The sequence below is a fragment of the Aristolochia californica genome, unplaced genomic scaffold, assembly GCF_029961685.1.
Source record: "Aristolochia californica isolate CCGP_79_NKW_82.1479 unplaced genomic scaffold, dmAriCali1.0.hap1 SCAF_14, whole genome shotgun sequence".
Lineage (NCBI taxonomy): Eukaryota > Viridiplantae > Streptophyta > Magnoliopsida > Piperales > Aristolochiaceae > Aristolochia > Aristolochia californica.
Genome location: NW_027181815.1, coordinates 1,556,049 through 1,576,644, shown reverse-complemented (window position 1 = coordinate 1,576,644; position 20,596 = coordinate 1,556,049). Strand labels below are relative to the sequence as shown.

The following is a 20,596-nucleotide window of genomic DNA, read 5'->3' as shown; positions in this document are numbered from 1 at the left end:
ATCGATTTCTCAACTTCCCAAAATTCTTCATATATTTCGCTAAACGGTTTTACTAGAAAGAGGCTGCAATCGTAAGAGAGCCGAATCCATGAATCCGTAGGCTTCACTGCAGGTGCCTTTACAAGATTCAATATCAGTCTCATGATGTTGGTGTACTTTTTACGAGAAGGGTCTCGAACCATAGGAGATTCACTGGTTTGCTGTGTTTTTTAAGACCTGGTGTAAATTTACTCGATTGTAGCTCCATTTTAATTTTTTTATTCTTAAAAGTTTGTTGACGTAATAGTATTATAAAATTAATAAAAAATATAAAAATCTAAAAACTTCTTCTTCTGCTTCTTCTTCTTCTTCCTTCTTAAAATTTCGAAGGGTAAAACAAGAAAAGAAGAAAACTGGTTCATTCTCTCTTTCAGTAAACCATTGGCTTCTAGACAAACAACTGCCGGACAAAAAAGGCATCAATGGAACGGGGCTCAACGACTGGGGGATTTAGTTTATGGAAAATCTCTCCCTTCCCTCATAAAAAAAGTTTTCTTTAAGAGAATAAGCATGAAAGCGTGGTTGGCCAAAAGCCTGCAGATCTTGCAAAAGACAAGCAGCAAAGCATGTTCGCTTTGTCCTTCTCTAAAATCACTTGGGAACCGTTTTATATACTCTTAAATAGTCCCCAACAGCATCACATCCCACACCCAGTTAAAAATTTTCAAACATCTTCTGTGATTTTTTTATTTTTTTATTTTGCCCATAAAATCTCCCCGTCGTGCATTCTCAGGCCAGACCTGCCATTAACTCGAACATATTATCAAACACCAACTCCCCCTCATGTTGACTGATCTTCTGTTCTTCCCTTTTCCTTCTTGTTCTATAAACAAAGCTCGGCTGGCCCAACTTCCACGCGCACTGCTACTGACTCCTTTGGGATCTTCCACAGTGAATTGTTTTCCCCGAGTCATTGATAACGACTCTGAATCTCTAATAACGAAGACACCATCCACCTAGCTCTTTCCCGTTTCTTAGAACTCACGGCTGTGGACTGGAGGAGATAGAAAAGAATAAAAGAGCGACAAGGATAGAGGGAAACGATCATGGTTTTTTAGATTAAGATCAAGACTGCAAGACGACAGCGTTAAGTCGTTATCCATTAGATGGATTAACCAACTCAATAATTTAATCGTTTTGAAGGTAAGGGTGGCTGAAACTGAAAGGGGAAGCATGAGACAAGCGACACTTACGAATGAATCGAAACGAGAGGATTATCTAAAGAGACTTTTCATAGGGTTGAATCTTGATGCAGTTGATTGTCTGAATGCATCCAAAAGGATGCCTTTAGAGGGATGAGAACGAATGGCCAGTGTCACGCTGTGAAGTGACATATTATATTGAAAAGAAATGATGGGGAAAATTGCTGGAAGAGAAAGATAAGGCGCCTTTTACATCACATGAAGGATCTGAGCTGCTTTTCCGCCAACAGGCCCAGATCTTTCTGCGTGTGGAAAAGAAAGAGAAAGGAGAGAGGGAGATAAAGGTGGGGTTTGAATGGAAAAGAAAGGAGTGGTTGGTTTTTGTTTTCATTCAGAAAAGGCAGATATGACGCTCGCAGCAATAAAGGAATAAAGGAGCTTTTGGACGAGGAGACGTCATCGGACGGAGATATTGTTAAACAACTGAGATTCGGAGGATTTGCAGAAACTATCAAATTCGAAACAACCGTGTCGTTGGAGGGAAGAAACGAACAAAAGACTTGAAGCGAAGAATCCACGCGGAGACGGATTCGGATTCGGTGGAGCTAATAGTTTATATGGCCAGTAATTTGTCTAGCAAAGTTCTCAGTAATGACATAGCTTGATTTGGAGATTTTCTGCCGCATTGATGATTTACATTTTCTAGCTCCGGATTCGGTGAAGTGGCTGAGGTCAGGATCAATCCAGGTTATCTATTTACATATTTGATCCAGTGTATCTCGCTGATTTGGGGTACACTGTACGCAGTACAGTGAACAGTGGAAATTATCCATTAATGAAAATTAATGATGAAAGGTAGGAAAAGTCGTTTACGTGAGGAAGAAGGACCGAAGAGAGAGAAGAACCCCATAAATGAAAGCACATGCATGAGCAGGTGAGAATGGTGGCCTGGTGGGGGGTTGTCTCTGATTTCTTACAGTTTCATCAAACGAAATTAATGTCTGCTGTTTCTGCACATTTGTGTCTTCTTCTCCCGACTACTCTGCCCCGGTCGTTTCCGAGGACGTCACTTTCAGTGGAGGCGCATCCAGAACTCGAGAGTCGTTCCATTCATGCATATGTATTAATGAGAGACTCACCCTTCAACGCAGCTGCGAGCCTGCAACAGACATTGAACCTTTTGGCTTTTACTCCACTTTTCAGAATTAGTCTACCCCGCCGATTCGTAGAAGATAATCCGATACCCCACCCCATTCACTGTCTAACGCGTTCTTTTCTGCATTTTCGTCATTGAAAGATGTTGAACAGTAAGAACCCCAATTGAGTTCCGTGGAGCTTTTGATGAAGCTCAGCTGTTCCTTGTTTTCATGGCCAGATCACAAAACTGCAAAAGCACGATGGCCCGGAGTTTCCGATCATCAGGAAAACTCCGAAATCGCAATTTGGCTTTTCTCATCCTTCACTTCCAAGCAAAATCTATTCCGAGCGGTGGGTCTGTACATTAAAGGCAGCCACCTGTAACTCGGCTTCCCCCGTCACTTCCCGTCTCAGTCGAGGGACCCGCGGCCACCCCATGGCTGGTGGCTCTGTCTCAAAGGTCCCGCCCTCCCTTCTCCACTTTCAAATATCTGATGATAAGATTGGGCGACCCTTCGTTTCCATCGCCACTGTTTCCATAACTGAATAATAAATACATGACATGACTTTTAAGGGCCTCGCCGAATTAAGCGCGGTCGGTCTTTCCGCACTTTTCTCTATTTCCCTGCTACAAGAAATCCATTACTGATTCAGAGTCCAAGATTTCTCCCCTTAAAAAAGCGGAAATGGAGGAAGACCCAAAAAAGTAAAATTTTTGTGTTTCTGAAATCGTTTGGTTTTTGTATAATGGAAACGATCCGTTTCTTTCAGGCCGACCGCTTTCAGTCTTCGGCTGTAGAAATGGAATCTTGGTAGTAAAAATGCTAGATAAATGTCAACAGATAGTGGCTCTTTATTCAAATTTCTTTCGGTGGATTCTTTCTTGTTTTCAAACTCTTTTCTATTGGAGGAGAAGCCGAAAGGGAAAAGGGATTTGTGATTGATGAACCTAGGAGCAAGAAAAGAGGAAAGAGGAGAAGATCGGCGTTCGATCGGAAGCGAACGCGGGTTATCGATGAGAACTGCAAAGCGTACCCTCATGAACAATACACAAAAATGTTTCTGCGTACTTCGCTTGAGCAAAAAATCGTGAACACCAGTAAATGGGTCCGCATTTTTCCTTCCTGTAGCCATGTGAAGGGACTTGGGACTTCTCTGTGTGAATACAGTTTACTTTTGTGTTTGAAAAAATGTCTGACTGGTTTTATGTGGTTGGGAGATGCCTCCGTTTGTTTTCTCTCACTTGTAGAAACGACGAAGCAGTTAGGAACTCGGAAAGTTCCGACCTCCCCTCTCGAGCTGCCAACACAAACAGCCTTTCCATCGCCTTTTACGTACATGGATTAGCTTTCGCTTTTCACGGGCCCAAACTTCATCTCCACTGTATACCGCGTCGACGCGTGCATGCACACGTCGCCATGCTTCCTCCTGACAGAGATTTTTCATGGCGGATCTTCCCCACCTTTGCTTCTGCTCAATATTGAAATAACAGGCTTGTACCCTTCAAGTCTGCTTTACATATTTTATCATCTCTACGTGGGAACCTCTCCTCCATTCTACCTGGACGAAGATAATATCCTCGGACCCGAACAATATCGGCTTTTAACTGAGAGAGGATATCGAAGTCTACGACAATGAAATGAAACTTGGGAAGATTTGAGTCTAACAAAGATGAACAAGAAAATGGAAAAAGGAAATAATCGCAAATGCCTAAACAAAACCCAAATTTGGGAGATGTTCAGGTTCTGTTCTCTGTCGAAAATAGAGAACTGGAGATCCACCGTGTGAATACCCTCCTCCCCATAACTTCATTCAGTTCAAGAATTTTAGGTGCAGAGAAGGCAGGAGGGACAGAGCAAAAAGAGCTCTTATTAATCATCGTCCACATAATAACAATAATAAATTGCAAAAGCAGAAGAAAACCGAAATAAAATAAAATTACAGAGCAGCAAAAACAAAACCAAAGAAGAGAACAAATGACAGGTCGTCGAGGTTCCGTTTTCCCTGCTCTGCTTCGTCTCTGACACTAAAAAGTAAAACCCAACTCCGCTCCTCCCAGACCGTCCAATATTTACAACTTCGAGAAAGGGGTCACCCCACCATTCACAAGTCACGAATCGTCCACATCGATCGTTATCTTGGCGGGGAGCCACTCGCCGGGGTACCTGGTTTCCGGCGCGGTCGGTAAGTAAGACAACTTCACTACTCTCGCTGCACCGCTACCGTCACCGGTGGGCGGTAAACTGCTCTTCAGCTGCTGGAAACTTGGCACCAGCACCCGGTCCGCCCACTCCTCTAATCCGGTTCGACCGAACCAAACTCCTCCCACTATCCGCTCAAGCGCCTCTTCCTCCACGTCAACCGCGTGGCCTTCTCCCACCGCTGCGGCGAACTTGGCAACAATTGCACTTGCAACCTTACTCCTTATTGGGGCGAAATCGACCGGCCTGAACACTATCGTGTCATCGACCGATTCTACCAGCTCCCGCGGCATTGAGGTCCTTGACAGAGTCCATTTTTGCTCGTGCTCGTATTCTACAGTCAGATCACTCGAGTTGCGGGACCCCTCTTGGACTTGCTCTTCAGTTTCAGCCGCTAAGTTGAGATCAAAGGACAGAGCTTCTCCGGTACTGGATTCTTTTCTTGGTTTTGATGCTCTCTCTTCGTCTGCACTCCACTCCGCTCTCCGCTTGTTTGTCTTGCCGGCGAAGGATAGTTGTAATTGGAAACTGGAAGGTGCCATAGTAGCTAATTTCTCATTACGGGCTCCAACAGAGTTCAAGGACTTCTTGATGTTCTCAGGCAACCAACCAGCAGTCAAGATGAAGATTACACTACCCAATCCAACTTCTCTGCCATAGGAATCAGGAAGTCGGCCCCTTTCGATTGCCCACCTAATACTACTCTGAACAAGCATGTCTGCCTGATCAATATCTTCTAACACCACTACAGAGAGCGGGTTCCGTCTCACTGCTTCTGCTATGCGATCAAGAACAGTTCTTCCTCGAACATCTTCCTCGTCTACATCATGACCTCGAATGCCAAGGCGAATAGTGACGGGCCCAGGCCGACATACTAGCTCTGACAAAGCTAATGCCATCTTCTTCATTCCAACCTTATCTGGACCTAAAAACAACATCCATGCGTCACCCTTTGCACCAGTCCCACGGCGTTTGGCAGCACCTGATCTGCACTGTATTATGGTAGTTGCCACAACTGATGCAGCATCAGTCTGCCATGGAACCCTCTCAGTGAGACCTTTGAAGAGGCTTTTGAAAGAGTCGGCATCCAATGTTGTAGCATGCTTCATATTCTGAAGGGCAGAGAATTTTTCAAGAGGCCAGTCTGAGGGAATACAGTCTGAAAGGTCTTTTATCCGCTCCTTGTGGGTTTTGTCAAGGGTACTCTCACGCACTTTCGGATGCCCCAAGACGAGTTCTGTTCTAACAGGGCTTTTTGGAGGGGACTGAGGATGCGCTGCTGGATTTCGAACTAGGTTGTGATTCAATTGTAGAGAAGGGGGATTCCTTGTGATCTGTAATTTGGGTGCTGATGCTTGGCGTCCCAGAAGATTTGAACTGAATGCATTCATCATAGGGTGCCCTGCAGCTGATCTATCGCACCCTAGAGATGAATGGAAACTAGGGTGGAGTTGACGGCAACTCTCAGTCCATTTCTTCTGGAGTTCTTCAGTTTTCTGCTTCCACAGAAGCTCCTGATCCTTGCCCTGCAAACCCATCAATATAAATAAAATGAATCAATTAATCAGATATTGTAATAATTTGGGCTTCAGATTTAAAAACAAGAAAGTGCATGAGTAGAATCCCTACCTCTGGGGACTCTATTCCCATTATTCCACCATTGTTATGCTTGGCTACTTTCATCCACTGAGGCAATGGAGACAGAGTCTCTGGTTTAGCTTCAGAAGACGATCTCTCAAACTCTTTGGCTACTAACTTGGCCAGCTCACGTTCATAATTCTCTGAACAAGATGAGCAGAAGTTTGCCCCTCGAGCAGGTTCCTTGTTATCCGAAAGACGCTTGTTTGAGAGAGTGCCTCCCACCATGGGAAAACCCTTTAATGGGGTGAGAGATTCAACAGAGCTGCTAAGAATCCCATTGCTTCCCAACCTGACTTTGAGAAAAAAAAAAAAAAAAATCAGAAATTGAAAATGATGAAAATTTACCGAACAATGAGAAAACCGACTATCTTTCTGAGGGAATTCCAGTCCGTAGATGGTAGACATAGCACAAACAGGTTTTCCTTTGATGTCTTCAACAAAGAAATAAAATAAAAAATTGGAAATTTCTAGTTTATTGCCGTACACCTGAAATATTGATCACGGACACTTTTCCGATGCAAGATGTTCACCAAAGTTCTATCTCAACTGGTATTCAGTTGATTGTGTTCATCAGAGTTGAGTTACCATGGAAAAGCAGCTCAGGTGCTTCCAGGAGCTCCAAAATTTACACAAGGCCAACGAATTTAAAAGTGTTTTCATCATTGACGAAAGAAAACTCTGTACGAAGAACACACCTTGGAAAGAGGCCGGGAAGTGGAGCCCTTGCAGCAATCGGCACGGCCTGCAGATCCCAGTCGTTCTCCATAGACGCATGATACACCTGGCACCTCAAATATGTTTCGCACGTCGCGGTGCCGATGAGCCAAACCCGGACAGGGCCCTCTCCGAACCTGGTCAAAAGCTTCCCCATCTCCTCTACAGCTAGCTGTGCCGTCTCAGAAACAATCGGTTGCTGTTGCTGATGAAGCGGCGCCGACCCCGGAACCCCAAATCCCGAAGTCTGCTCGACCAACCACTTCAAGTCTCCCAAATCAAGAAGCACCCCATTTGCACCAGTAGAGCTGATTCGGCTCTGCACCAAACTTACCAGGTCCTTCAATTTCCTCAAGATCTGAGATTTATCGGAACCGAACTCCTTCTCGAGGGAAACTATCTGAACGTTCCGTAACAACCCGTCGGAAATTTCCCTCTTTTCAATCCTCTGCAACAGCTCTCGCAGTACTGCCTGCGGTTCCGACTCGCCCACGAGAACCGGATTACGCTTCTTTGTCCTCAGCAAGATATCGATCACTCGTTTCACTTCTTCCTTTCTCTGGATTCCCCACTGCTCGGAATTCCCCGCCTGCAGCCGTGGATTAAGGTAAAGATTACGATTCACTGGCGGTGGGCCTGGGCGCAGCCCCAAGCCATTTGCACTGCCTATTGGCGAGGAATTCACGGAATTTGCAGAATTCAAGGACTGCTCGATGGTGGCCTTAACTGCTGGGCTCGAGAAGCTTGCCTCGCGCATAACTCTGCTCACACTCGGGTCGTCCAGAATAGAAATGATCAACTGCTCGAGCTCCACTTTTACGGCGAGAAGTGGCTGTTGCTGCTCTGGACAACCCCTTCGCTGGTGGGCCTGCGCCCGCTTGAGGGCGGCCATTAGAGCGTTAGAGATCGGCGGTTCGAGGCCAGGGGACAGGTTCTGTGAGGACGGGAGGCGCTCGAGGGCGACGCTGAAGCAGAGCTCGAGAGCCCGGCATTGGAGGGGATGGGATGAATTTGGGTGGGAGCGGATGCAAGCTTGGCGGAGGTAGCCGGACGGAGAGGATAGTAGAGTTGCAGCGACGTGGAGAGGCGTGGTCTGCCCGTGGTTCCTCCGGCCAGCCTCGGCGATCGAATGGTTGAGAACGTTGGCGGCCTCGGGGGTGAGGGTTTGCTGGATCGTACTGAGACCGGCTCTCATCTTCCCGAGTCGTCAAACAGCAACCTCCGAAAATCCAGTTCGAATTAGTGTACAACTCCAGCTGCCGATCGATTCAGGAGCTCGTTTTACAGAATTCAGCCTCTTATCCTTCAAAGACACCAGCAGCAAAATTGCCCCTCAAAACCTTTGATCTTTGTCGTCTCTGACCGTACCAAAAAATCCTTCACATCCATCAACAGACCCAATGGGCATCAATTTCATCGCGCCCAGGAGGCAAAAATAAAAAATAGATTCAAGAAACACCACTTAGAAAAACCCTAACATCTCGCCAACCGCCTTTCTCAAAAAGTGCCCAACTGAATCCGAACCTTCCCTTTCTTCCTGCTTATGTAGACACCCAGGTGTGAACACACCCTGAATCGAAAAGGAACGCCAAAGACCCACTCGGCGTTCTGCCTTACTCCAGTGAGAACAGATTAAACGAAAACCGACACCTCATTCTCTCGCTCCTGTGAAGATAAATACCACCTTTACTCAGTCAATCAAATTCCCCAAAAACCCCATAAAGCCAACCGAACCCAATAAAAAATAAAAAATAAAACAGCACGGTAAAAATCAAAAGCACCAGACAGGTCCTAATTATTCAACCATGAAGAAAACCATCTCTGAATTTCAAACGCACACACTACACAGTATTCCTCTCCACACAAGTCAATCATGAACACTAACCCATCTAAGTTACGAGATGAATTCGAAGACAACCATGAAGAAAAACTGAAGCGAAGATAGGGAAAGAAGCAGTGTCGCGATAGACACCAGTTGAAAATTTTATTATCCACCCAAAATTCCAGTTTACCTCGTCGGGATCTCTGAGATTAAGTTGCGAGGATTTCCGGACAGTGCATCAGCGACAGCGCCATCTGGTTCCTCAGCTCATGTATGTTCCCTTCTATCAAAAGCATAGAACTAGAGAGAGAAAGAGAGAGAGAGAGAGAGAGAGAGAGAGAGAGCCCAAGTGAAGCGACGACCAAAGAGAGAAAGCAATGGAAAAAAATTGTTGCTTCCAGTGCTGACCGCCTATTGACTCAGCCTTTTCTTCGTCGGAAGAGAGAAAGAGAATCAGAGAGAGTCAGGAAAAGCCTCTCGACCAAATTTTTGCTTTTCTCATTGCTTTTCACACGCAAGCGGTGGCTGAGAAAAGCGAGCGCACGGATTTAACCTTTTCTCTCTCTACTTTTTAAGCTCTACTTTTCAAGTCATTAAAGTCGGCAAAAACGATATCATCATATTCTCCCTTCCTCCTCCTCTCTCTCTCTCTAAAGATGACCAGAGCGCACGCTCTCTCACCTTTTACGCGTTTCTCGAGCTTCCCCTTCTTTTATCGCCCCCTCTTCAACTTTCTTCCCTCTTGTTTTTCGGTCTTCGCGTCTCTGGTAGCCCGATACGATACATTCCCTGCCATTCTCGTTCCCCGGAATCTCTTTCTGAAACTCTTTGGTCCACGGGATCAGCTTCGAACGTTTACTTACCCCCTGCAGTTAACTGTAACCTGGGTAGGCAGTTAGGAGGGAGGAAAAAAACAAGGAAGAAAAAAACATTCTTTTTTGTTTTCAAGAAAAGGGAAAAAGATAGAAAACACGACTCGTAATTAACGAAAGGAGGAGAGGACATGTGTCTGCAATTGTCCCTGCGAAAATTTCCTGTTTTGGCAAATTGAGAGGAGAGAGGGTGGAGACATTGAATTTGCTGGGGACTTTAAGAGAGTAGTTTAGTTATATTCACATGGTTTGGTTTCTCTATAAATTTGCAGAAAAGCGAAATAAATCCCAAATAAAACTCTGCAGATCGAAACGTAAAGATGTTTTTATCTTGAAGGGATCATGAGATGGTTGGCATTTAATTGCGTTAGTTGTTTTCTTTTTGCTTTATTAACATGCTTTATTAACACCTTCTCATGTCTTGAGAAAATTGGAATGAATGAACTGGATTTTGTCTTTAAGAACAAGTTCTTGCCATTAGTATGAAAACTTTAAAGTGAAAACCCTCTTTAAAAATTCCAGAAAAGGGGTACGATTACAACCATGGTTTTGCAAAACCAGTCCAGCTCTGGTAAAATGAGCTAATTCCTTAAAAAGATCTCTCTCCTTGATATGACTTTTACTGGACATCATGTGTTGTGATTCTCATGAAATAAAGTTTGGAACCAAATCAGTCACCTAATTCTTGATTCATAACTGAAATCTTCGGACAGGGCTCTTATTCCATCCACACAAAAATTTCAATTTTTCAACTCTATTTATTAAAGGAAACAAAAACAGAACCGGACGAACCGATGGAGTGATTAGTTGGGTTAAATCGGATTCAACCATAGGATGGACTACAGAGTATGATGTAAGATATAGAGTTAATAAAAAAAAAAAAAAAAACTTTGTAGAGTTAGAAAGCAAAGGGAGAATTGAAGAACAGGTAACATTATCATCTGTAAGTCACAACTCTTAAATCTTTTCTCCTAACTTTAGCTAAAGAGATGTGAAAGAGAGTAGGGATTGAGGCAGGAGTGATGGTGAAAAAGATAATTGAAATGAGTGATGAGAAAAGATTAGATGTGGGGTTGCTTTCCCTACCTTTTTGTCCTTATCAAAACCCACATCTTAAGCATTATACAGTCATTATACCTTCCAACTCTAGAAGCCACAACTTTTCCTTCTTCACTCCAACCTCTCCTTTCTCAAGATCCCTGGCTCCCTTCCCATCATTCTCCCTTCCTTCCCCTGATTCAAAACTCTAAATCTCTCTCTCTCTCTCTCTCTCAATCACTTTTCATTTTCATCTCGTGCAAAATGGCTCCACATATGTTTTCTTTCTCTCCGAGAATTTGTTTTTAGTTGGAAACAATAGATTTGGGTGTCGGTTTGGAGTGTTTTAAGGTTAAGAAACAAGATGAGATGGGTGGGGTTTTTTAGCTCATCGGCATGGTGATAGAAGATTGGGGCGGTGGAGTTGCCATGATCGGTTGCATGGGTCCTCGACGTCGATGATCAGTCAGCTCAAGAAACCCTAATTGATTAAAGAAGACGACCTCTTCAACTCAGGCAAGCTTCACAAAGGCGCTCAATTGATGAAGAATCATGAGACTCGGGGTCCCATGAGGCTTTTCACTAGTGTAAGCCACCCCCGTTGATTTCCGTCCAGGATATCATATTTATGTCATCTGGGTCAAACTTTAAGCAACATAGACACAGAGAGACAGAGCTGAATGGTGTGGAAAGGGCCTCAAAAAGTCACTAGCAGCTGCTTGCATCCAAAGGGATTGCACTTTGGAGACCTTCACAACCTCCTTTTTGGTTTACTGTAAAGAAAGGGAAGTTTGGCTTTTTGAGAGGGTTGAATTAGGGTATGAGAAGCTCCAATGGGAGGCACAAAGGTAACCCATTCACTCCCCTTTAGAAAAGTGGAGTTATCAAACGCAAACTGCAAAAAGTATGAAGGTGCTGTCCATCCTCAACAAAAGGGAAAACTCCAGATTAGAGATGCCCTTCAAAAGCTTGGAAAAAAGGATCAGAACAAGGCACCTCAGCTTTAGCTTTTTAAACTTGGGATTCCTTAAAAGCTACCAACAATGGCTACTCCTCCCTGTATTGGTCACTGAAAAGCCTCGTTTCCCAGATTAATGTGAAGGCTCTACGCTCAAAGTTTAATAGTCCAATCAAGCATATTTTATTGCAGACTATGCACAGCCACTCAGCCTTTGAGAAGAAAGTGATCTAAATGGCTTTAAGAGAATGATTTGAAGCTCCTCCTGTTCACCCACATAACACTGTTTTCAACCAGAGTCTACGTTCCCCCCATTAATGGCTTGTACTTCTGCCCAGGCAAATCAAACCATAAAGTTATTAAATTCTCAAAAGCCGATTAACTTAACATCATAATTTCTCCAAATGGGGTTGTTCCCATGGTAAAGTATATGCGTGCAACTAAGGTTACTGAAGGATGGCTAAGGATAAAGCTGCATTAATGAATAACTTAATCCCTTCCTTATCCATTTACGAGTTCGGTTTCCTTTTCAGGAGTCTGTTTTAAGGATAAGAAAATGAACAGTAGAAGATGGGTTCATGATGCTGGGAAATGAAAGGTGTAATGAGGTCAGACTTGAGTAAATTTTTTACTTGATCATGTGGATGCTCCTCAGCAATTAATGATGCTGGGAAACTGTGAATTCTTGAGAAGAGAAAGCCTGTACAGTTCTTGAAGGAGTACTCGAGTATTGGTTTTGGTATTGATTGAAGTATCAGAAATCATTATAGAGAACGCAAGTTGAAAGACAAAATTCTCCAATACTAAATGCTGTCTCTTCTCCAATAGAAATCAAACAATAATGGAGGAAAGAGAAGAACAAAGAAACTAAGGAGAAATATAAAATCCTCATGCACTTAAACAATTTTTTGTAAAAAAACAAAAATTTATAATGGGTTTTGAATTGCTTGATAGTTAGAAGCACCCTGAGCAGAGGATTAAACAAAAAAAAAAAAAAAGAGAGTCATCTTCTGCAAGCTTAAAAGGCTAATGACCTCAGTACTGCTAGCATCTTTGTCTCCACTCATGTCTTGGGGGGTCACCAAACACGCCATATTAGCAGATGGGATTTTGAGTTCTTGTCTGATAAGACCTATATCATAACTTTAATCCACCTTTAAGTAAACTCTAAGAACAAGTGATGATGATTAAAGGGTAAAAGTGGATTGGAGAGGATATGCCAATACATATTACATGGGAAGAAAGTCCAAGATCCCAAAGTTGGGGGACAATCCTATCTTTCGGAGAAAGATCTGCTCTGGCAAGAAGATATAAACCCTGGAAAGCTGTAGCCTTTCTGTTCTTTTTCTTCTAATATCAAATTACGATTACTGTAAATCCATTACATCTTAACTAATCCCTCTGCATGTGACGGTCAGACTTGTGGCCAGAAAGAAAGCTTTAATGAATTATTTGGGATTTTGTAATGGGGGAGACGAGCTAGGCTGCCTCAGGGGTGATCATTCCCTCTTTTGATTTTTTTATTTATTTCCATCTTCATAGAAAAGCCAGTTTTCTTGTTTTTTGAGATCCTTTCAGTGAAGAAAGTCCAAGCCATGGGATCAATTGATTGCCCCTATCTACCATGTTTGAAAAAAAGAGAAGACATGATTAGGGGCAGTTACTTAGGTAGGAGCTTAGTTTAAACAGATAAAAGTAACGATATGATGTTTAAGGTAAAAGACTGTCCTTTGTGGTGGTCTTTTCCAAGGCAGGACCCCATCTTAGACTTTTCTTCCAATTCTTAGCAATCCCATTTATAGCTGATTTCATGAATGGAAGCAACTCATAAGCATAGGCTAATGAAGCCAGATGTTTGACTTTGGATGCAAGAATTATGACATGCCCACTTAACCAAATCTTACTACAAATCACCTAACATAATCAACCCATCTTTTTATTTCATCTAATGACTTTCATATGCACACAAGGTGGAAGTCCCTCTCCTTTATGTTCTAAGACATGTAACATGAAGAATTAATGATAATTGCTCAGCCAAAAAGCAAGTCATTTCGATTTTCTTCTTTCTATATATTCTAAGTGAAAGGTTTTATTGGGGGAAAAAGGGTGTTTTAGCCTTTTTAAAAAGAAGTAGAGGGGAACTTTTTCTCCAAGCAAAACCAGGGGGCTATCATGGAGGTGGTGGTTGGAGGGTGCAGTGGTGGGGGTAACATGCACTCGTGCATAAATAGGATTTTACCTTTCATCTCTCTTCTTCTGTTTCTGTTTTCTGTGTCTTTGGACGTACTCTATTTGTCTTTGCTTTGCGTGACCGCATTCATTTCAAAAAGCCACTTTGCACCATGAAAAAGCTTTTAAGTTAACGACTCCCACTGAGTCACTGACCACCGGTTCGATACTCAACACACCTGCGGCTTCCTCTCAATTTCTCATTTGGATAAAATATATTTATAACGTGGACGGCAGGATTCGAACCTGCGCGGGCAGAGCCCACATGATTTCTAGTCATGCCCGATAACCACTCCGGCACGTCCACACGACTTGACTAAAACAGACATTTTTTATTTACCAACTTATAGCCACCTTCCATTTCCGTTGACATGCAATCACCAACTTATATTTTTCAAACATCAAACTGTAATTTATATTGTTCTCATGCTGACAAACATAACGTTGCTGCAACATTACAGAGCTTTCAACATAAGAGACTGGGATCGATAGGTACCATTTTTAATGAAAAAGCGTAAGCACGTAGTAGCTTTCTGCAGCTTTTTAAGAAATTTTTTCTTGGTCGGAAGAAGATTTAAGATTTTGAATGCTTCATCACCAGCAGCAGCAGACGCACCACCAGCTTTTAGTCTTGAGAATTCGAAAGGAGAATCTCCTAAAAGTAGCATGCGTTTACCTCCTCAAAAGACTCCACCCTTGGATACATAAAGCCGAAACCATCTGAGAATGTTCTGTAAAACCCCACCATAATATCCAAAACCAGGGTCGATGGACGAAGCTACTGTTACTCTTGGAAGAACAACCACGTACGAATGGGAGCATCTTTTCTTGGGTTTATGGAAAGATCAAAACACACGCCTGAGATGGTAAAGAAAAGGACTCGTGTTCTTTCTTTTCATTCTCTCCTTTCTGCTGCTTATATTTTTTATGAGCAAGATTTCTCTCACATCCTCTCGACTCTCATAATTTTCTCCACTTATTCTGTAATAATGCCGCTTCGAGCGAGTTTGTCGATATGAGATTCATTAAGGGTTGTAGCCTGTTGTTGTTGATTGAGCATTATTTTTGGCACTTCTTCATAATCTAACCATTTCTACTTGCTTATTAAAATTGGGTTTGGGCTTCAGTTCAAACAATGGACCATTGCAACAGAAAGGAGAGCAATATGACTATCTGCCATTGTTTCTCTTTCATTTCCATCTGATACGTACTGCTCCTCCGTATGCAACACGAACAACAGTGGAGTTTATTGGTATATCACCGTCAAGAGGTAAGTCAACAATCACCGAGCTGCAAGGGTAGGGTCTCGAGTGCTGCTGCTCATTTCTTTTGCTCTACGATCCCTGCAAGTGATGAGTATGTCCCAAAGGCTGCACTAATTACTCCCAATACGACCACTGTGATGCTGAGGGTAACCTGAACACGAGAATTTGTCATAAGACAAGAGAAGATAAATCTCACAATATTCTCAATCTCATTTCAAAATTTCTCTTGGAATTTGTGTAATACATAAGCACCACTATATTGCAGGAAATTTTTTAAACTTTTCCATTACCTCGATTGACGTTGCTTTGTTCCTCACTATCTTTATGAAGCAAACAGCCGGTATTATAATAGCCTGAAAAAACACCAGATTATGCTATTAAATTCATATTAGAACAAAGTGAATGTGCCCAGTGGAATCATATAGAATCCCTAACAACCCCATCAATGCTTTATCTCAACTATTTTGGATTAGCAGATGAAGTCCCTCAAAAATCAAAGATCGTAGAGTTTCTCAGATATTAACAACCCTAGGTGAAATGATGCATCTACAACGAATCACTGAGAGATGAGAACTGAGTGCTGCTGCACAGGGTGCTGCACAAATTGAGAGTTTACCACAAGTATGCTGAGGAGAGAACCAATCAAGGCCATCACAAGACCTGCAAAAGAAATTAGTACCCTTGCATTTTAGTATTTGTGTTATATGGGACAACTACATGCATGCTATTTTGCTGGAAGTAGCTTTCTCCAAAGCCAAATTGAAATACATACCAAAGAAGGGGAGCAGAAATGCGACGCATACAGTTGAAACAACAAGTATAGTTCTCAACATCATTGAGAACCGATATTCATGTGAGGTTCTCAAGGGCAACAACTCTTCCAAGCTCCTGGCCAGCGGATTCATCAACAATGCATATCTGTTCAATGTTAAGGACAGCAAAGTGCAAAGAAACAAATTCAAGCAAACTCCACTCCAGCAGCTAAACAGTTGAAAAGGAATTTGACAAAACAAAGTAAAATTACTATTCCTATAAATGAATCAGAGAGTCATAGCTTTTGCCAAAAAGGATATTTGGTAAATGGATTGATGATCTGGAGGGAAAAATGAAAAATCAGTTCAGAAACTTTATCAAAACCCAAAAAAATGTAAAGCCTTAAATTGAAAATTGTACTCAAAATACTTACAGTTGTCCACAGTGCAACCTTTGAAGCAACAGAACGCTTAGGCAGATTTAATGTTATTTGAGAAAGAGTATCTCCACCAAACATTAAAAAGCCCATGGCAGCAACCCCTCCATATAATGCCGTACAAATAATAAAGCTACAAACACCAAATAAAATTAAGTTAATCAACTGGAAAAATAAAAATTCATTCTCTCAAACTCTAAGTCCATTGCTAAGGTTCAATTACCAAACTATTAATGCCTTGTTAAACTTTGTCTTGTCGGACATAGACTGATAAATATTTGGAAAAACAGAATGCCCAGAATAGCAAAATCCATAAACTCCAATTGCAAATGGGACACTCGTCCAATTCACAACTGAACCAGTTTGGTGAAACCCAATGCCATCCACAGTTCCCACAAAAACTAGGCACAGAGAAACTAAAACCGTTGCAACCACCCCTCCAGCTGCAATGCAGAAATACAATAATGAGTAGTTTGAATTAAAGATTATGTTGAAGTTATCTCCAACCATCAAACAGACAAGAAGATGAAAACCTGAAAGGTAAGATATCACTCTGAGATCTCTCAACCAAAGAGTAGGTAGAACTATAATTGCTGTTAAGAGCCCAAAAAAGTGCATAGAATCGAGATGCAGCCCTGAAAAGTCCAAGGAAGCTCCAGGGAACATTCTTGTAAGATTATCTCCTTCCAAAATGATAAATTCCACACAATATGACTGCACAAAATAAATAAACAGATTTGAGAAAAAAAGTGTAGGATTAATAGAAGTTGATAATTCAAGCAAGCTGACACTGGAAGTTACTCCACTCTATCTCACTTTGTGCTCCACTTACATATAACTCCAGGTATAAGACAATCTGCACAAACATTTCACCACTGTCAAATAAGCTCTTGAGATTAAACGGTAAAACTCAATCATAGAACTTCGATCCACAATCGAAGATAATTCACAGCAAGATATAGATAAATTAAATTTTCACAGAACTCTTGTTTGGCCTTTGCATTAGCACCATCAGAGTCTTCTTGGCATGCACAAGTTAAGTTACATTGTTCTGTCTTTTCCTATGGGGAGAAGTATCTCCTCTTCCAGGCAATAGATGCCAATCAACAAGAAAAGATATGTTAAAATGAGTGACAACTACAATATAGTAGTTTTATGTAAAAATAAACATAATGCAGAGTAGACAAATAAAAGAAATATATATAACTGACTCACAAAACCTACTTTTCAAAAAGAAAAACTGAGGAAAACCAAGTGTTATTCTCACAAAGGCAAGTGATTAGATAAAGAGGACACAGGGGGGGGAGGTTGTTATCAGAAACAAATAAAAATTTCTTTTATTGCTTCAGTGGCATCTAAGGGAGAGAAATGGAAGCACTGGAAGGAGTCATTAAAGTTTGATATCTAGAAAGCAGAAATCTTATTTTGTTTATTTTTTATTTTTGCATAGCTTTTGCGGTATCTAAAATTTTAGAATTCATAATTAAACATTGCTTCCAGTTTATCCAAAAAGACAGTACATATTCCCACTTAAAAAGTCATGCTGCAATAGGAAGCAAGCTACTCAAAAACTGGACTTACAGAGACAAACAGGCGTCCATATTTCCCATATGCAGCTTCTCCAATGTCTGGATAGCTTGAAATTCCTTCTTTGCTCTCAAAACATTTTCTCATGAGAATACCAGTATAACAGCAAGTGACAGAAAAAACAACTAGCACTGACAAACTAAACCAGCCAGCTTCTTTAATTGTATAGGGAGTGGATAGAATCCCAACACCAGCCATCACATTAACACCTGTAGAGTGAAATAGGATGAGTTTACAATTCAAATAGCAATGACAACAAGTAACAGTCGTTCCTTTGCAAGAGATGTAATTTACCATTGAAGATAGTCTGAGTGAAGCTACATCCTTGCCCAATGAATCCTTCTCCAGTATGTTGTGCATGCAGGAAACTTGTTTGTTCTGGTTCAGATATAAGGGGTTTCCCCAAGTCTGTGATAGCTTCATGTTTGTGTGTAGGGCTCCTAAAAGATAATAGAGAAGACTTCCGGGCCAAATCTTGACTACTTAGAGAGCATAAGTCATGTGTTGAATATCTTAAACTTGGCGCACGGAGAAGAGTTCCAAAATTTGGTGATGCAGTGATTGTATACGAATCAGTTGATTCTCTGAAAAAAAAAAAAAAAACAGAGAGAGAATACTGCGTTAAAACTTTAACCTGACATGGACAACCAAGTTACCAGAGAAAATTTGCCCTGTACTGTTCGATTTTATGATATGGTGAAAGCCAAAGAATGGGATACGTCAAATCTTGTCGCAAAATGGTATGAATCAATGTTTCTTTTTCTTTTAAATGGTACCATCCAAATGAATCATCTGCGGTTACAGCAATCCTATCCATAAAATCATGGTAACCACCTGGTCTCTTAAGTGAATTGTTCAATACAACAGAGAAAAACAGATTAAAAATTAAACTCATTTTTCCACACCAATACAAGTTGTCGCATATGGTACCGCAAACTTCAAATAACAAATAACAACAAGAATCAGTCAACCAGTTCAAAACTCACTCAACAGAGAAATTTTCCACCAAATGCAACATCCTGATGCTTCTTCCATGAAACTTAAGAAAAGGCCAGTTTAATCTACATGTATAGTGACGCTATTGTTCATGGAGCAACATGCAGAAAAGAAACCAAAGCAGAGAAGTTTTCGACAAAAGCGAATCAATTTTGCGTGCAACAATTTCCGTTACAGATCGGCAGCGGGCTGTCCCGGGAGGGATGACCCGCTCCCGCTCGGATTCCATTCTGCAGGCACCGCGTGCCGATTTTTCTGATCTTAAAGCATGACCCAGAGGTCAAAAAACGAAACAGCCGAGTATTATAAGTACAAGGCAAAACTTACTTGTAACTCTGCGGCCATTGCTGCGAATAAAAAGTGGGCAAGCTCGACGAGTTGAACTCCTCATCGTCGCTGCTGCTGGTGCTCCTCAATGCCCCGCTCTCTTCGCTCTCCCCATCCTCCATTTCGCTCTCCATGAAAAACTCATTGTCCTTGACGGAGCTACCCATCTCGCCCAAACCCAATCTCCTTCCACAGGTCCTCCCGTGTCTGAACCTCTGGCAGTCGAGTTATAACAAAAGAAGAGAAAAATAGATAGGCTCCTCCCAGGCGGAGAACAGATAGCAAGCGCACGGATAAAAATCACCCCCGAGTCTAAGTTTTTCTTTTTCCAGCAGATTTTGTGGCCCAGAACAGGTTTTAAGGAGAATCCGAGAAGGAGATAAGCGTAGTTGAAAAAGGAAACAAACAAAAAAGAAGATCACGGAATCATGTAATCGGTGAAGCGACAGGTGTACACAAGCGGCGCGTCGTCTTGCTGCTGCCCAAATAAACGGGCGTATGCAGACTGGGTGTAAAGGAAGCGCCGAAGCGGCGGTGCTCTTGGGATGATGTATTGAAGTAACTTGCATGGGAGTCGCCGCCGGTGACGGAAAGAGAGAAACGGCCGAGCCTTCTCTGTTTTCTCGGGGCTGTGTGGCGGGCGGAGGTAAGAAACGTCCAATCGAAACGGTTGAACCCTGGGTCCCAGCGCATGTCCTTCCAGAATCTGTCTGGAATGCAGACACAACAGATCTTACCCAGTTACGTCACTCGGCTTCGGACTCTCCGTAATTAAATTAACTCCCTTATTTTATTTTTATTTAATCTTTACTAGCCCTATTTGTATGATTATTAAATTTGTGATTATCAATAATTTAATATTCTAAAATTATGCGAATAATTTGTGATTAAAAAATTCCAATAGAATATTAAAGAATTGAATTGTTTAATATTTGTTAATATTAGCTTAATATCTAATACTAATAATGCATGAAGTGGTAGGTCAGGATGGCTCCCTTCCCTAGTCACCATGTGAGGATCACATGTGGCCCATTTGGCACATTTGTCACGAGCCACTCGTGGCCTACGGTGGCATGGTCTTGTCCATTATCTAAACCAAGTAATATTCAAAGAGGAGGATCACATATTCTAATTCCTGGATTTATTATTGACAATAGAGATTGGGTCACTCATCCCATCCAATCACACTTAGGATGGTAAATGAGCTTTCCGATCATTTTAGACACGAGAAAATAAGTATTGTTCTTCATTCTCATGTGATTGGAAAAGATTAACCCTAACACAATGCACCAATTAAGTAGATCAAAACCCAATAGTTAGTTTGAAAACATTCGTGATTTGTCAATCCCATGCAGTGGTATTATACAATTATTGAATGATCCAATAAATTCCCAGAAATCTCACACTGAACGCGCCCTCTCCAATTGCATGGAGTTGTA

At 41.9% G+C, this 20,596-nt stretch overlaps 2 protein-coding genes and 1 non-coding gene across 3 annotated transcripts; all 3 read right to left on the bottom strand.

The window, feature by feature from the left end:
- Window positions 1–4,167: 4,167 nt before the first annotated feature.
- On the bottom strand, window positions 4,168–9,214 carry LOC137950420 (protein SUPPRESSOR OF MAX2 1-like). The gene is made up of 4 exons (XM_068796874.1): window positions 8,887–9,214; window positions 6,856–8,539; window positions 6,149–6,449; window positions 4,168–6,045 (listed from the first exon to the last, which is right to left on the bottom strand). Exons 2-4 carry the CDS (start codon window positions 8,067–8,069, stop codon window positions 4,429–4,431), a joined length of 3,132 nt encoding a protein of 1,043 aa, XP_068652975.1. The 5' UTR covers window positions 8,070–8,539; window positions 8,887–9,214; the 3' UTR covers window positions 4,168–4,428.
- A 4,804-nt stretch (window positions 9,215–14,018) lies between these two features.
- TRNAS-AGA (transfer RNA serine (anticodon AGA)) lies at window positions 14,019–14,100 on the bottom strand. Its single transcript has one exon. It is a non-coding gene; the product is annotated as a tRNA-Ser (tRNA).
- Window positions 14,101–14,886: 786 nt separating this feature from the next.
- Window positions 14,887–19,308, bottom strand: LOC137950711 (amino acid transporter AVT1A-like). The gene is given in 12 exon segments (XM_068797312.1): window positions 14,887–15,209; window positions 15,349–15,411; window positions 15,675–15,718; window positions 15,831–15,976; window positions 16,120–16,151; window positions 16,245–16,380; window positions 16,471–16,690; window positions 16,781–16,961; window positions 17,080–17,103; window positions 17,829–18,043; window positions 18,129–18,418; window positions 19,158–19,308. Coding segments are annotated over 12 exon segments (1,581 nt in total). The 5' UTR covers window positions 19,292–19,308; the 3' UTR covers window positions 14,887–15,113.
- Window positions 19,309–20,596: the final 1,288 nt, after the last annotated feature.

Excerpts from the sequence above, each read along its gene's own strand:
- LOC137950420 (XM_068796874.1), bottom strand. The coding sequence starts at position 8,069 with ATGAGAGCCGGTCTCAGTACGATCCAGCAAACCCTCACCCCCGAGGCC. Across the intron at positions 6,450-6,855 it reads CTTCCCGGCCTCTTTCCAAG|GTTGGGAAGCAATGGGATTC; the intron begins GTGTGTTCTTCG and ends TCTCAAAGTCAG. Across the intron at positions 6,046-6,148 it reads TGGGAATAGAGTCCCCAGAG|GGCAAGGATCAGGAGCTTCT; the intron begins GTAGGGATTCTA and ends ATGGGTTTGCAG.